The 12324-nt window shown below is 55.6% G+C and overlaps 6 protein-coding genes across 6 annotated transcripts; 3 read left to right on the forward strand and 3 right to left on the reverse strand.

Moving 5' to 3' along the window:
• Positions 1–591: 591 nt before the first annotated feature.
• Positions 592–2452, reverse strand: IWZ02DRAFT_368791 (SH3 domain-containing protein; the record flags this gene model as incomplete). Its single annotated transcript, XM_066764399.1, has 5 exons — positions 592–663; positions 722–1879; positions 1934–2096; positions 2148–2231; positions 2286–2452. 5 exons carry the CDS (start codon positions 2450–2452, stop codon positions 592–594), a joined length of 1644 nt encoding a protein of 547 aa, XP_066627276.1.
• An 894-nt stretch (positions 2453–3346) lies between these two features.
• On the reverse strand, positions 3347–4744 carry IWZ02DRAFT_22566 (uncharacterized protein). Its single transcript, XM_066762886.1, has one exon. The coding sequence runs from the start codon at positions 4624–4626 to the stop codon at positions 3559–3561; it is 1068 nt and encodes a 355-aa protein (XP_066627277.1). The 5' UTR covers positions 4627–4744; the 3' UTR covers positions 3347–3558.
• Positions 4745–5110: 366 nt separating this feature from the next.
• Positions 5111–6495, forward strand: IWZ02DRAFT_467136 (uncharacterized protein; the record flags this gene model as incomplete). The annotated part of the gene is made up of 3 exons (XM_066768540.1): positions 5111–5287; positions 5344–6396; positions 6433–6495. 3 exons carry the CDS (start codon positions 5111–5113, stop codon positions 6493–6495), a joined length of 1293 nt encoding a protein of 430 aa, XP_066627278.1.
• Positions 6496–6808: 313 nt separating this feature from the next.
• On the reverse strand, positions 6809–7842 carry IWZ02DRAFT_22495 (peptidyl-prolyl cis-trans isomerase-like protein-like 3). The gene is made up of 3 exons (XM_066762870.1): positions 7735–7842; positions 7597–7662; positions 6809–7542 (listed from the first exon to the last, which is right to left on the reverse strand). Exons 1-3 carry the CDS (start codon positions 7744–7746, stop codon positions 7123–7125), a joined length of 498 nt encoding a protein of 165 aa, XP_066627279.1. The 5' UTR covers positions 7747–7842; the 3' UTR covers positions 6809–7122.
• A 718-nt stretch (positions 7843–8560) lies between these two features.
• IWZ02DRAFT_369405 (arrestin domain conatining protein) lies at positions 8561–9914 on the forward strand (the record flags this gene model as incomplete). The annotated part of the gene is made up of 3 exons (XM_066764428.1): positions 8561–8638; positions 8732–9616; positions 9672–9914. 3 exons carry the CDS (start codon positions 8561–8563, stop codon positions 9912–9914), a joined length of 1206 nt encoding a protein of 401 aa, XP_066627280.1.
• A 1492-nt stretch (positions 9915–11406) lies between these two features.
• Positions 11407–11988, forward strand: IWZ02DRAFT_486780 (uncharacterized protein; the record flags this gene model as incomplete). The annotated part of the gene is made up of 1 exon (XM_066769294.1): positions 11407–11988. The coding sequence occupies one exon, from the start codon at positions 11407–11409 to the stop codon at positions 11986–11988; it is 582 nt and encodes a 193-aa protein (XP_066627281.1).
• Between the last annotated feature and the right edge of the window lie 336 nt (positions 11989–12324).

The following is a 12324-nucleotide window of genomic DNA, read 5'->3' on the forward strand; positions in this document are numbered from 1 at the left end:
CAAGATTATGGCTGAGACGATGTTTTGACAAGCAGGCAACCAGCAAAGCAGTGTCCATCCCAGCAAAACTCGAATGAAGCCGTCGAAATTGTTTTGTCCACAAAGCGGGAAAAACATCGTCCGTCCAAGGAAAATGGCGGCACGTGTTTCGTGTTGCGAGCGCGAGTGCGCGCAGGAAAAGGAGCGCTAACCAGGTTGCTAGCAGTAACGGGGATGCTTCTATATGCCAATCCCAGCAATGCATCATTCCCATGAAACAAAAGAGGCAAAAATGCAGTTGGACAAGAGAGAAAATCATGCGCCATGCGACGCCTGAACAACAGGACTGAATCGAATTTCGGGCTGCAACGTGGGGTATCGAACAATCAACGGGAGGAGAGAAAGCCAAAGAGCAGTGAGCGCTGATTAGGTAGACCGGTGGCACCTTCACGGTGTTGACACACAAGCCTGCCTGTGTCGTGGCTAGATGTTGGCCAAGGTCTTCGTCGGGAATATCTGAATCGGCGTAAAACTTCGTCATCCCAGCATCAAATTAATCGCCTGAGATGCGAGGGAATTCGAAGATGGAGATCAAGCGGGACGTCAAGCGAGCTACGGAGCAGAGGGTCCGTCTTCGCCGTCGATGGTCCTGCGCCAATGCTGAGGCAGGCAGACGCATACAAGCTGTTGTCCACGTTAGCAATTTCGAGTCTTCGGTGTTCGACCGCGAGTATCGACGTACAGGGAAGGCCTTAACGTCTCCAACGGTGTTGAGCGGTCTCTGCTGAGTTCCGCTGGACATGCCGCTATCCCTCTGCATCTTCCTTCGCGAGTCCCAGTCTTCTGCGCTGTCGGCGACCTTCAGTCCCGTCGCCCAGCCATCATCCCAAATGCCAATGATTTTGATCATTTCACCTCGTTCAAGCTCGAACTCGTCGTTGGCGCGTGGTTGGTAAGCCCAAAGCACGGCGACCAAATCCCCAGGTCGGATCTCATCCTGCGAGTAATAATCTTTGAAGAAGGCCAACTGCTCTGACTGGCCGCTATCGTACTCGGGGGACGATGGCTCACCAGCACCATCTCTTTGATCAGGGGACTGTGCTTCTTCCGAAATCCCGAGCTTCGATGAACTCGAAAGGGAACCCCGGCGTTTGGGAAGCCGACCGGCCGCGACCATCGACTGGGGACTGCTTGTGCTGGATTCGGAATTGTAGGCGACGGCTCCATGGTCCCTGCTTATGTAAGGGTCCGTGTTGGATCTCGTTTCGAGGGCAGACATGCGAGCGACGCGTCCAGTAGGAGGTGGGACGGGGGCCGCTGATGGTGCCCCGTCGGTGGAAGACATGGCGGGACCGGCGACTGCTGATCGAGACGGGGCTGGTAGATTGAATACACTGCTGATCTGGCTCGCATCTCGTCTCCGGCGCATGTACACGCAGGCGAAGATGATGAGACCGACAAGAACCGCAGCTCCAAGAACTGATCCAATGACTATGCCGGCAATCTTGCCCCCAGATAATCCGCTTCCATCATTCGTTGCATTATGTGCTCCGGACGTCGGACTCGCAGTTGCTGTAGTCGTGAAGAGAGGCGGAAGCGAGGTCGTTGTGGGCAAGCGGACGTTTTTGCAGCGGTTGTTTACGTCGGAATTGACACAACAGGAATCAGTTGCGTTGGGAGAGCTCGTTGCGCAAAAACCACACAAGCCTTCGAGATTGCTGGAGTAGCCGCAGTCGTCCGGCTCGTTTTCCACACCGGAGATGCATGAACCACTCAAGGAATCAGCGGGCAGGGCGCAATTGGTGAAATCGGCGCGGATTTGACTATTGACTTCGGAGCTGTTGGAATAGCATATTTGAGGAGTAGCGACGATTTCCTGTTCGCTGATAGCGTAATCGGCCTGCGATCAATTAGCCATTGGGGGCCAGATGAAGAACTTGATAGGGGGACGAACACAGGTGTCGGCGCACAGCGGACGCGACTGTTGAGAAGTCAAGTTGCAGGGCGTGAGAGAGTTCTGTACTATGGCATTACACAATACGCTAGTTGTGTACCTCGCGTAAAGGTCTGTTGTGTTATCAAGATTAACTTTGGTGCAACCCAGCAGCTTGACATATCTACGAGTCGGTCAGCAGCTTGGAGGTGTTGACAGGAGTGACAAAGGGTACCTCTGCTGAACGAAACTAGAGTTGACGTAAGAGGACAGGTACCGGTCAAAGGAAGCGCTATCGGATACGTAGCTGAGAAATGGACTGATTGAAGGTCAGCGCTGGGTGAGAAGGCCGAGGGGCGAGAAAGCAACTGACAAGAGGCCGGTCAAGGTGGAATCAGTCGATATGCTTGCCGAACTGAAAGCTGAGCATTGAGTCGAGCCGGCCAGCGGTATGCATGAGTCTGCGGCGGAGACGGAAGACAAAAAGGTCGCAAAAAGGGCCAGAAAGAGGGCGGGGGTTGTCTTCAAAGGCGGTGACATGGTGGTGACCTCTGGATGCTGGCAGCGCCAATTGGCGACGCGCAGCAGCAATTGGCGGATGAGGTCGTGTGCGTTGCTGGGCCGAGCAGGTCGATCAATGGTCGGAGCAAACGGAGGGACAGCGGGGGTCTCAAAGATCCATGCCGCGGGCGTTGTCGATTAGAAGTGGAGAGGAGTTTCGGGTAGAGAAGAAGGACGGGCTATTGTTGTTGTTGTAGTTGTTGTTGTTGCGGTAAATGGGTTGTCGGGAGGCGTTTGCTAAGGTTGGAAGGAGCCGAAGGAACGAAGGGACGAAGACGAAGGAAGGAGCGATAGGACGCGCCGAGACACAAGTCGGGCGGCAGAGCAAAAGAAAGACTTTTTGTCCAAAGCAATGGACGGGAGCAGCCTTGTGACAGAGCAAGCAAGGTTGGTTGGGACGAGGAGGAGAGGCGAAGTGAGGGCCTGAACTGTTTGGCGGACGGCTAAGTACAGGGACAGAGCTCTGCCATTGGCCGGCGCGGTCGTGGGAAATTGCGCCTCCAGTTCCGCCTTTCTCTCCCCGTGCGTGAAGACGATCAGCAGAGTCCGAAGATACTGGTGCACAGCACAGCGTGAGCGAGGCCAAGCAACTGTCTGTCGTTCGGTGCGGTCCGTTTGTTTCACTCGCGCCGCCGCGGCCAACCCCAGCCCCTGCAACCATCAGGTACTCGTCGGCCGTCGGGTTGTAACCAGGTACAGAATGGATACATGTGTAGAGAGAAGAGAAGAGACCCTGAGCTGAGCTGCCTAGGTGCCTGTCATCTGGCTCCCACGTGCCTGGATGGACTACCTACCTTAGCCCGAGCCGAAACCACCGTTGATTTTATCCACACACTGCGGCCCATCCCATTGCATCGCATCTCATCGCATCGCCCGTCGTATTCTCCGCAACCTTAACTCTGCCTCGCTGACCAGAATCTCCCTGCGCTTGATTTATAGATCGCGTACAAAACTTCGTCCATCTCCTCTCAACCAGGGTCCATGCCAGCAGTCCCGTCCCAACTCGCTTACTACCGCAATGCCCTCATTGCTACCCACTCGCCAATGACTTGTGTTGCCCCATGCTAAAATACATGTCAACTCGACTATTTCCAACTATCCTCATCCTTCTTCTTCTGCTGCGGCGGTGCGCCTTGTTGATTCTGCAGTCTAATTCTGTCCCATGCTCCCAAGTTTTGCTGTGGCTGCTGTGGCGATGCCTCCGGGGAAATCCAGTCGTTTTCTGGAGAAGTCGCCTTTGGAGCTTGCCCTGTCGGTCTCGTGCTTGCCGACTGCTGTCTGATTCGATCCCACGAGGATTCCGTCGATGCCGACTCACTGTCATCGTCCCAGAGGCCTAAGCCCCTAGTCGGCGACGCATCGTCCTGGGGTACAGGGTCCGAAGTAGGACTTGTCGACCAATGACTAGCCTGACGCGTCGAACCTTGGCCTTCTCCACCAAAGCCAGCCGAACTGGAGAACGAGTAGCTTTCGCCAGTCGGGGACCCGTCGTCTCCCTCCACCTTGACTGGCGGCGCTGAAAGGCGAGAGCCGCCCGCTGCCTGGGATGTCTGCCGTTCTGTCCAATTCCGTTTCCGTGCCTCCATAACAGCCTTTAACCGGTCGTCGGTCATCAATTGCCTGGCGGCGCGAATAGAGGCATAGTTTTCGAACAAGAAAAGGCCCAAAGCCCCACCGAAGAGAGCCCATGCGCCAATCCGAGCAGTATGACGGAACAAGAGGGCTGGCTGCCCTTCGAACCACCAGAATTTCTTCGGATTGAAATCGGCATATTTTTTGTACGGTTGGATGAACGGCCAGTTGTACTCTTTGCGCGTGGCCCACGAACGCCAGAGGCCCCAATAAATGCCCATTTGTGTGCCGTTGACTGCGATCCGATTCTTGTCCGCAATGTGGTAGGCATGGGCCTCCCACTCTGTTTGTGTGGGCGGTCGACAGAGCAGACCTGCCAAGTGTACAGTGTGTTGTCGGATTTCGCGTGTGGTTAAGTCGGCCCACCATAGGCGATGGAAGCCTCCAACTAAAGGCAATCCCATTGGCTGGGGCACCTTTGTGAGATCGAAATGATAACCTTGTGTAGGGGAATTGTCTGCTTGTTCCGAGTCGATCGATCCTTCGGGCATTCCGCCCAAGGAAGCCTCCCCCAGCACCATTTTGGAAGATGTCGAATGCGGGCGACGACTGCAATAATTGACTCGGGTATGGCGTTCCGACGGAAAGGTTGGGCGAAACGGAGGTAGAGAGGGGACGTTGATGGAATGACTCCAGCAAGCTGGTGTGCCATACCTAGCTTACGGCGGCAGAGGGCGGAGGTCAGAGCTTCAAGGCGGTCAAGATGGCTCTAAGATAATTGTGGATGATCTGCTGGCAGAACAAAGTGACACTAAAGTCATCAACACAGAGACAAGGAACCCAACAAAAACATGCCATACTAGATAGCAGAGCTACTTTCCTTACGGATGACTTCCTTCGCCAAAGAGGGCCTCCAACGCGGTCACGGTGGGCCAAACTCCAGCAAGACCTCAGCGGAGCTTTCCTTTTACGGTTTAGCCCCAGGAACCCCTTGGCGTGCGTAGTTGAGTGCCCTTCTGCGTGAGCCACGCCCGCGGGACACCATCATCTTTTCTCTCAGCAGCAATGCCCGTTCCCATCGCTACTCAGGTCGTTTTCGATGGCATTGGCAGCATCCCATTCGCATGGACTGTTATCAAACTTGTACCATGGCTGCTCGCTCTATACGTGCTCAAGAGGTACTTCGGTGGAAGTGTCAACACCTCTGAGCGGAAGATGCACGCCAAAGTTGTCTTGTTGACAGTAGGTTTTGTCCTTGGTTACAACGAGGTCCAAAGTGCGCTAACTGGATCTTTCAGGGCGGAACCTCTGGAATAGGAGCCCAAGTTGCCCGCGAACTCGCCCTCCGTGGAGCCCACCTGGTCCTGTTGACCCAGCATGAGCTTTCCGACCCGTTCCTGGTGGATTACATCGACGATTTACGCGAGCAGACGAACAATCAGCTCATCACCGCCGAACACGTCGACCTTGGCTCTCTTCACAGTGTCCGCAAGTTCGCTACAAAATGGATCGACAACGTGCCTGCGCGCCGATTGGACATGATCATCTTTTGCGCCAACACATTCACGCCCAAGGGAGCCGAGGTCAAGGTGACCGAGGATGGCCTCGAGGAAAGCTGGGGTGTCAACTACCTGGCAAACTTCCACCTCCTCAGCATTCTCAGCCCTGCTTTGCGCTCGCAACCACCGGACCGTGACATTCGGATACTTTTCAGCACTTGCAGCAACTACATGGGTGGACAGTTGCCGGACTTCAAACAACATGTTGAAGAAGACAAGAAGGCTGGCAAAAACAAGACAAAAAAGGGCCAGGCTAAAGAGACTGTGGCCTTTGAAGCGTCCTCCGCTGATGCCACTTCGAAGCTTGCACTCATGACCTTCGCGTCTGCCTTCCAGAAGCACTTATCTTCATGGAAAAGGCCTGATCAATTCCCCATGTCTGCACGTGTCTTCACCATCGACCCAGGTTTCACCCGAACACCTGGTATGCGCAGGTACTTGACCTTTGGGAGTCTGTGGGGGCTTGTGCTCTACTTGATCTCCTGGCCATTGTGGTGGCTGGTTCTGAAGAGTCCCGAACAAGGTGCTCAGACATATTTGTGGGCTGCCATGGACGACAGGCTAGGCCGCGAGTCGGGGGGAAAGTTTCTGAAGGAGTGCAGAGAGATCAAGTACATGAGGAGTGAGATTGAGGACGAGCAAGTGCAACAGGGACTCTGGAAGGCTAGCGAAAAGACAGTTGAGGAACTCGAGACGAGGGGCGCTTTGAAACGGGCAACTGAGAAGAAACAAGGAGAGGAACTAGACAAGGCGAAGAAGCAGAAGGATGAGCTTGCAGCTCTAGAGGACCTCGTGCGGAAAGCCAAGGCAGCGAAAGACCTGGAGAAGGAGAGCGTGAATGAGGAGCAAGCCATGAAGGGGAAGAAATCCAAGTCTCGCAAGGGGAAATAGAGCGATGCTTGAAGAGTAGGACAGACAAAATGTTCACTGTGAAAAGTGATTGCTAGACTGAATCTTTCCATTGAACATGCCATGGGCAGGGACACATAGATGATAGACCTTGTTGGCAGATGCCAGACGTCGATCCCGGTTCCTTTTCTTGTCCCTACCGCGTCCGGCTGGCGGGTGCCCAAGGTAACTGGCCTGGCAACAAGAACAACCTCGTAGCGCGCGGATTGTTTCGACGCGTTGTTTGACGGTGCCTTGGGTACCAGACAGTCCGACGCAGTGAGTGAAGGAAGACCTGGCCGGATTGGCCGATGTGACTGAGACGTGTGCTGTACAGGGTGGCTGCTGAGCCTCACTGTAGGGCTGGTCCTAAAGCATCAGACTCCAACCAGGTTCTTTCTCTCTCCTTTCCTGCTTTGGGCCTCTATTGCGTGGCCCCGCCGCAACTAGCGTGGAATATCGGCAGTTTTGAGGCGACTCTACAAGGGACAAGCCAGATTATCGTAAACGCTCGTCCACTCAGACGACACTCTTAACCTCAGCAGGCTGCCGTGAGGAATCCAAGAGATGCCCCTTCAGTCGGGCCGGGCTGCCATGTTGCTCGAAGATGCGTGCCATTGCCTACCTGTACTAGCTCGCCAGAGGATTGGCGTGGATGGTGACATTTTTGATGACCACCCTGTCCTTGGGCCGATGTTTCTTGTCTACTTCGAGGGCTTCCAACTCATCCAGGACATGGTCGCCGTGGATGACGCGTCCAAAGACGGTGTTTTTGCCATCAAGATGCGGCGCCGGGGCCAGACATATGAAGAACTGGCTGCCGTTGGTATTGGGGCCCTTGTTCGCCATGCTCACAATGCCGCGCGAGTTGTGGCGCAATGCTGGTTTGATCTCATCGTCGAAAAGGCGGTCCGGGGTCGTGTAGATGGAGTGGGAGGACTTGGACTTGGGGTCTGATGCAGGACTGCCGGTCTGGATCATGAAGGAGGGGATCAGCCGGTGAAAGGGCGAGCCATCGTACTGGCCAGAGGCGCAAAGCGCAAGAAAATTCTGCGGGATAGGCGTCAGCATCGCATGCGCGTCGAATGGGGGGCCAATGGCTACCTCGGCGGTTTTGGGGACGCTTTCGCAGAAGACTTCGATCTTGAGGTCGCCGCGGTCAGTGTGAAGCTGGACGAGCGATGTGTCAGTGGATTGAATGAAGAGCAACAACCAAGGCGCGACAGGGGATGGTGGACTCACGGTGACAGACATGGCGCGCAGAGGAGGAGCGGAGGTGACGTCGGGCTGGGGTGGGAGACGCCCGGGCGATGGTGGCAGCGGAGAGCAACCTATTCTCGCCCACGGGGCAGCGGGCGGCGCCGGCTCGCATCCAGTGGACCTGAGCAGTGTCTGGTCGCCGGGTCGTTGGCTCTCTCTGGGTCCTTGGTCCCTCGTGCTGTCAGGCAGTCCCTGCACTGCACTGCACTGCACCCATCCCATCCCATCCCATCCCATCCCCAAGCAACGCTGAGAAGGTTGGAGGCCGTCAGACGCCACATATGCTCACCTCCGCTCCCGGACCAGGCGACGACTTTGAAACCGCTGTCCTCAAACATCCTCCCATCGTCACCTCACCCTCCATCCGCTCCTACCACGCGGTGCCGCCGCAGCCTGCCGCACTGCACCGCTCCGCTCCGCTGCCCTACATTACCTTGCCTTACCAACCTAACCCTACCTACCACCCACCGTCCATCCAACCACTACCACCACCACCACCACCACCACCACCACCACCTCTTCCTACTACCACGTCTCCACCGTCGCCGCTGCTCGCCCACCACGCTCGTCGCCGAACCTCTTCGTTTCCCATCTCCAGCCTTGCACCTGTCGGCTTTTGCTCCACTCTCCGCCGTTGCCTCGTCCCGCTGCGCCTGCCTTGCTGCCTGTCCGGCCCCTCCCACCCACCTCCCACAGAAGCTTTCGTTTGTCGGCCTTGAAGCTTGGGCGACCGTCGTGCGCAGAGCCGTTTCCCCATGCGGCTCCCACTGCTGGCCAGCGCCCGACCACTGACGAATAGACCGCAGCCATGTCGGCTCTCGTGCGCGTGTCTGGCCCGCCAAACAGCAATTTCTTGGTCGGCTACCCAGGCATCTCGGCGACATTGGTATGTCGACGCCCAGCGTCACAAGCTTTCTGGCGTGTGCGGGAAAGCTGTGTTACAACGCGCGTGCCTCGCCAGCTAACCATGTGCCCATAGCCGCGAATAGAGGGCAAAGTCGAGATCAGACCTGCTCTAGGCATCACAAAGCCCCTCACCATATCGCTCGTCACCATCGCTCTGCAGCGTCGCGAGAGCATTCACCCCGCCGCCGACTCGGTGACCAAGAAGCACCTTGCAGCCCCGCGCAAGGAGATTACCGACATTGTGGGGAAAGAAATGCTCCTCTACCGATCTCCACTCGGTCGCGAAGCAGTGGAAATATTCGCAATGGACTTGCCCTTTGTCATCTTCATTCCGTACGGACGTGGAGGTGAAGAAATCGCCCGCCGAGTACCACCCGCAAGTCTGCAGTTGCCCAGTCGAACCGCAGAGACTTTTTACGAGCTGGTCGTCACCGTCCAACAAGGTGCACAGGAGCAGCGAAAATACCCGTTTCCCGTTCCAATCCAACGTTACGACACTCTTTCAACGTTTGGCATGTACAACAGGCCAGAATCTGCCGAGCGCGTCTCGGATCACTTGGTCACCCTGGGCATCTCGTTACCACGATGGTCCTACGGCCCTCTCGACCCGGTCAGCGTGTATATCAAACTGTCGCCCAATCCAGACTGGATGGCCAAGGCAAGAAAGGTCACGATTCAAAAAATCACTGTCGGGATTGATGAGGAAATCGTGTACAACCATGAGGGAGACGAACCCACGAGGAAGGTTAAGTGCCTAACGAAGACCACCCAGGCGGTTGGCGTGCGCATGCCCGAGGCCGGCTACTTTACAAATCTGGGTCTCATGTTTCCGGCAAAGGACTACAGGGACAATGAGGGCATTCTGCCCAGAGGGAACTCAAGATTTCCCCGATATGCCATCAGCGGATTCACAACAACCGGAACGCTTTACAAGATTGAATACTATCTCACGGTAAAGGTAAGTAGAGTTTTGGCCTCTTTTGACGATACACGGGCGGTACTGATCAACAAAGGCGACAATGTCATCGGCCAAAGACATTCTGCTGCGGCAACCGATTGTCGTTTGCCCATTCGACCACGCCGGGTGTAAGCAAGAGATGGAGGCCATCGAGCAAGCAGCCAAGGACGCTGCGCACGTCAGCCCAGACAACCCTATGCTTCCTGCAGCACATGTCGTCAGAGCTAGCGAACCAAACGGCCTCGCAGCTCTGGGCATGGCCATTGTCGGAGGCGCTACGAAACCGCTAATCGACTGAAGGCCCGCTGGGCATGGAAACGATCAGACTCGGAACTCAACCCGTTGACGAAATTTGAGTGCGTAATTCAGCGACTGTGGATACAACGACCAAGATGCGAGGACACGAAAGTAAAGATTCTACGAAGAAGCCGAGCTGGGGCTTCCTAATGTCGATCAAGAGACAAACGGACGAGTGCATAAATTCTGTCATCTTTCTACTCAGGGGGGACGAGCCAGTTGGGCTTGGGATTGGAGAAGCGGCGTCACAAAAAAAGGCCATGGTGGGTTTTGATAAAGAGCAAAGCAACCAAGGACCACGCGTGGCTGGATTGGGAGCCACGGCCGGGGGTGGGAGTGGATTCAGCGGGCTCTCTGTCGTGGCGCTTTGGTTGGAGGACTGGCTTCTGATTGCTTTCGGGGGATACCAGCATTGCACGGAGTTCAAGTGTAAATTTCTTGTTGTGTACCCGCTCGCCAGGTTCATTTTTCGTTGGTCTGGTTTTCCTGGGCCCCGATGATGGCGACGGCGGGATTGGGTTTGACCTGCGTTCGACCCAGAGACGATGAGCGGCTTCGAACGATTCCTTTCTACGATGCTTTCGAGCTTCTGCTTCCCCCCCTAGTGCCTTGAGGGCACGTCGAAGGACTACGCTGGACTACTCCTTAGTTTCGGCCGTGCATGGCGGCCTACACTCGTAATTGATAAAAAAAAAATCATTGACCAGGTCGGGGCCGGAAGGCGAGGTCGAAGAAGTGCGTTTGGTGGTTCTGGTCAGGGGGTTGCTGCTGTTGCTGCGGCCCTGTCGGCTTGGGTTCCGAGGGAGCCATGGCAGCATTGGCAATGTGCTCGTCGACCATGGCCTTCAGCTCTTGATAGCGAGGGCTATCTTCTCCCAGGGTGGCTTTGGCATTGCGTAGATTGGTGAGCAGCTAAGATCAGTCAGACGGCTTGCATTTTCAGGTCTGCTTACACGGTAACAGGAGCGAGGACGTACAGCTGCAACGAGGTCAAGAGGGTCGCTTTCAGCCATGATTGAATGCAGCTTGCAGATGCGATCAGACGCTCCGAGACAGGCCGCCGTGCGCGGGAGGAGATGTGGTTTGGGAGGATGGAATGGGAGGAGCACCCGACGGCGGGACAGCATCGGCCCCCGGGGCCGGGGGCCCTAGGTGGGCTCAGAGCTCCTCACGTGCTTTGGCGCTCAGCGGGTGACGCGATCGCGTCTTGCAGCCTGAGGCTATTCCGTTTTGGGTCTGCTGCCTGCTGAATGCTCCTCCGGCGTGTTTACTACTTAAGAGCGAGCCTTCTGTCGTCTTCACTTGACACGGTTATCACCAGACTCCTCTCTATCTTCCATCCAATTCCCCTGTTGCAGTCACCTTCACGCGAGGTTTGTCAGCTCCATATCGTTCCGCTGCTGAAATCATGGCTCACCCGACCACAGTTCCAGCTGACCAACCTTCTGTTTCCTCTCAAGCTCATCCGCCATCTCTTCTCTCACGCTGCTATAATGCCTTCTTCAAAGGTCTTCATCGTCATGTCCGAGGACGACTTGGCCGTCCTCGAAGTCTGTGCATCCAAGGCCTGCGCCAAGGCATATGCCGACGCCTCTGAGGAACCTGTTACAATAGAAGAGTACAATTTGACCGGTGGCACCGTCACAGTCTCCAAGCCAAAGGCTGCCACCAAGGCCAAGAAGTCCACCAAGACCAAGAGTACCGCCAATGGCGAAGACGATGACGACATCCCCACTATTCCGAAGGCAACCAAGAATGCTCTCAAAGACGAGGTCATTGTCTTCACCGGCGAACTCGACAACATGACTCGCAAGGAGGCTCAAGACCTGGCCAAGGCCGCTGGCGCCTCGACTCTGTCTGCCATTTCCAAGAACTGCACCCTCGTCGTCGTGGGCAGCAAGCCTGGCGAAAAGAAGCTGGAACAGATTGCCAAGCTCGACATCGACACTGTTTCCGAGACCGACTTCCTTGACATGGTTCAGAAGGGCGCTGCTGCCGGCTTCAAGAGGGCCTCCGAGGACGAGGATGACGAAGACGACGACGCTCCCGTGCCCACAAAGAAGCTCAAGGCATGAAGGAAGACGGACTAGTCCTCTTACCATCTCTCACCAACAACAACTGCCCGTGCCTTCGGCAAGGCATTACTAAAACAGTCGGGCCAAGGATTAATCGAGGACCCGGTTGTTTTTCATTTTGTCAGCGATGGGCACTGCTGTCCCTTTTTCGCCAACTTTCCTTCTTCACGACTTGATGGTGGGACTGCGCATTTCAGGAGTTTGATGGGTCCTTTGCTACGCACTGTGTTAGTATGATTTCCACGTCATTAATGTGTTTAGCTCTCCCTTCTGCATCAAGACCATGAACTTTCATTTCGTTCAAGTTGTGTGAATCGTTTTTGGCCTGGCTTCATG

Source organism: Phyllosticta citriasiana (genome assembly GCF_038021145.1).
Source record: "Phyllosticta citriasiana strain CBS 120426 chromosome Unknown IWZ02scaffold_1, whole genome shotgun sequence".
Taxonomy (NCBI): Eukaryota; Fungi; Ascomycota; class Dothideomycetes; order Botryosphaeriales; family Phyllostictaceae; genus Phyllosticta; species Phyllosticta citriasiana.

Excerpts from the sequence above, each read along its gene's own strand:
- IWZ02DRAFT_22495 (XM_066762870.1), bottom strand. Across the intron at positions 7,543-7,596 it reads GCGTCCCCAAAACCGCCGAG|AATTTTCTTGCGCTTTGCGC; the intron begins GTAGCCATTGGC and ends CCTATCCCGCAG.
- IWZ02DRAFT_22566 (XM_066762886.1), bottom strand. The coding sequence starts at position 4,626 with ATGGTGCTGGGGGAGGCTTCCTTGGGCGGAATGCCCGAAGGATCGATC.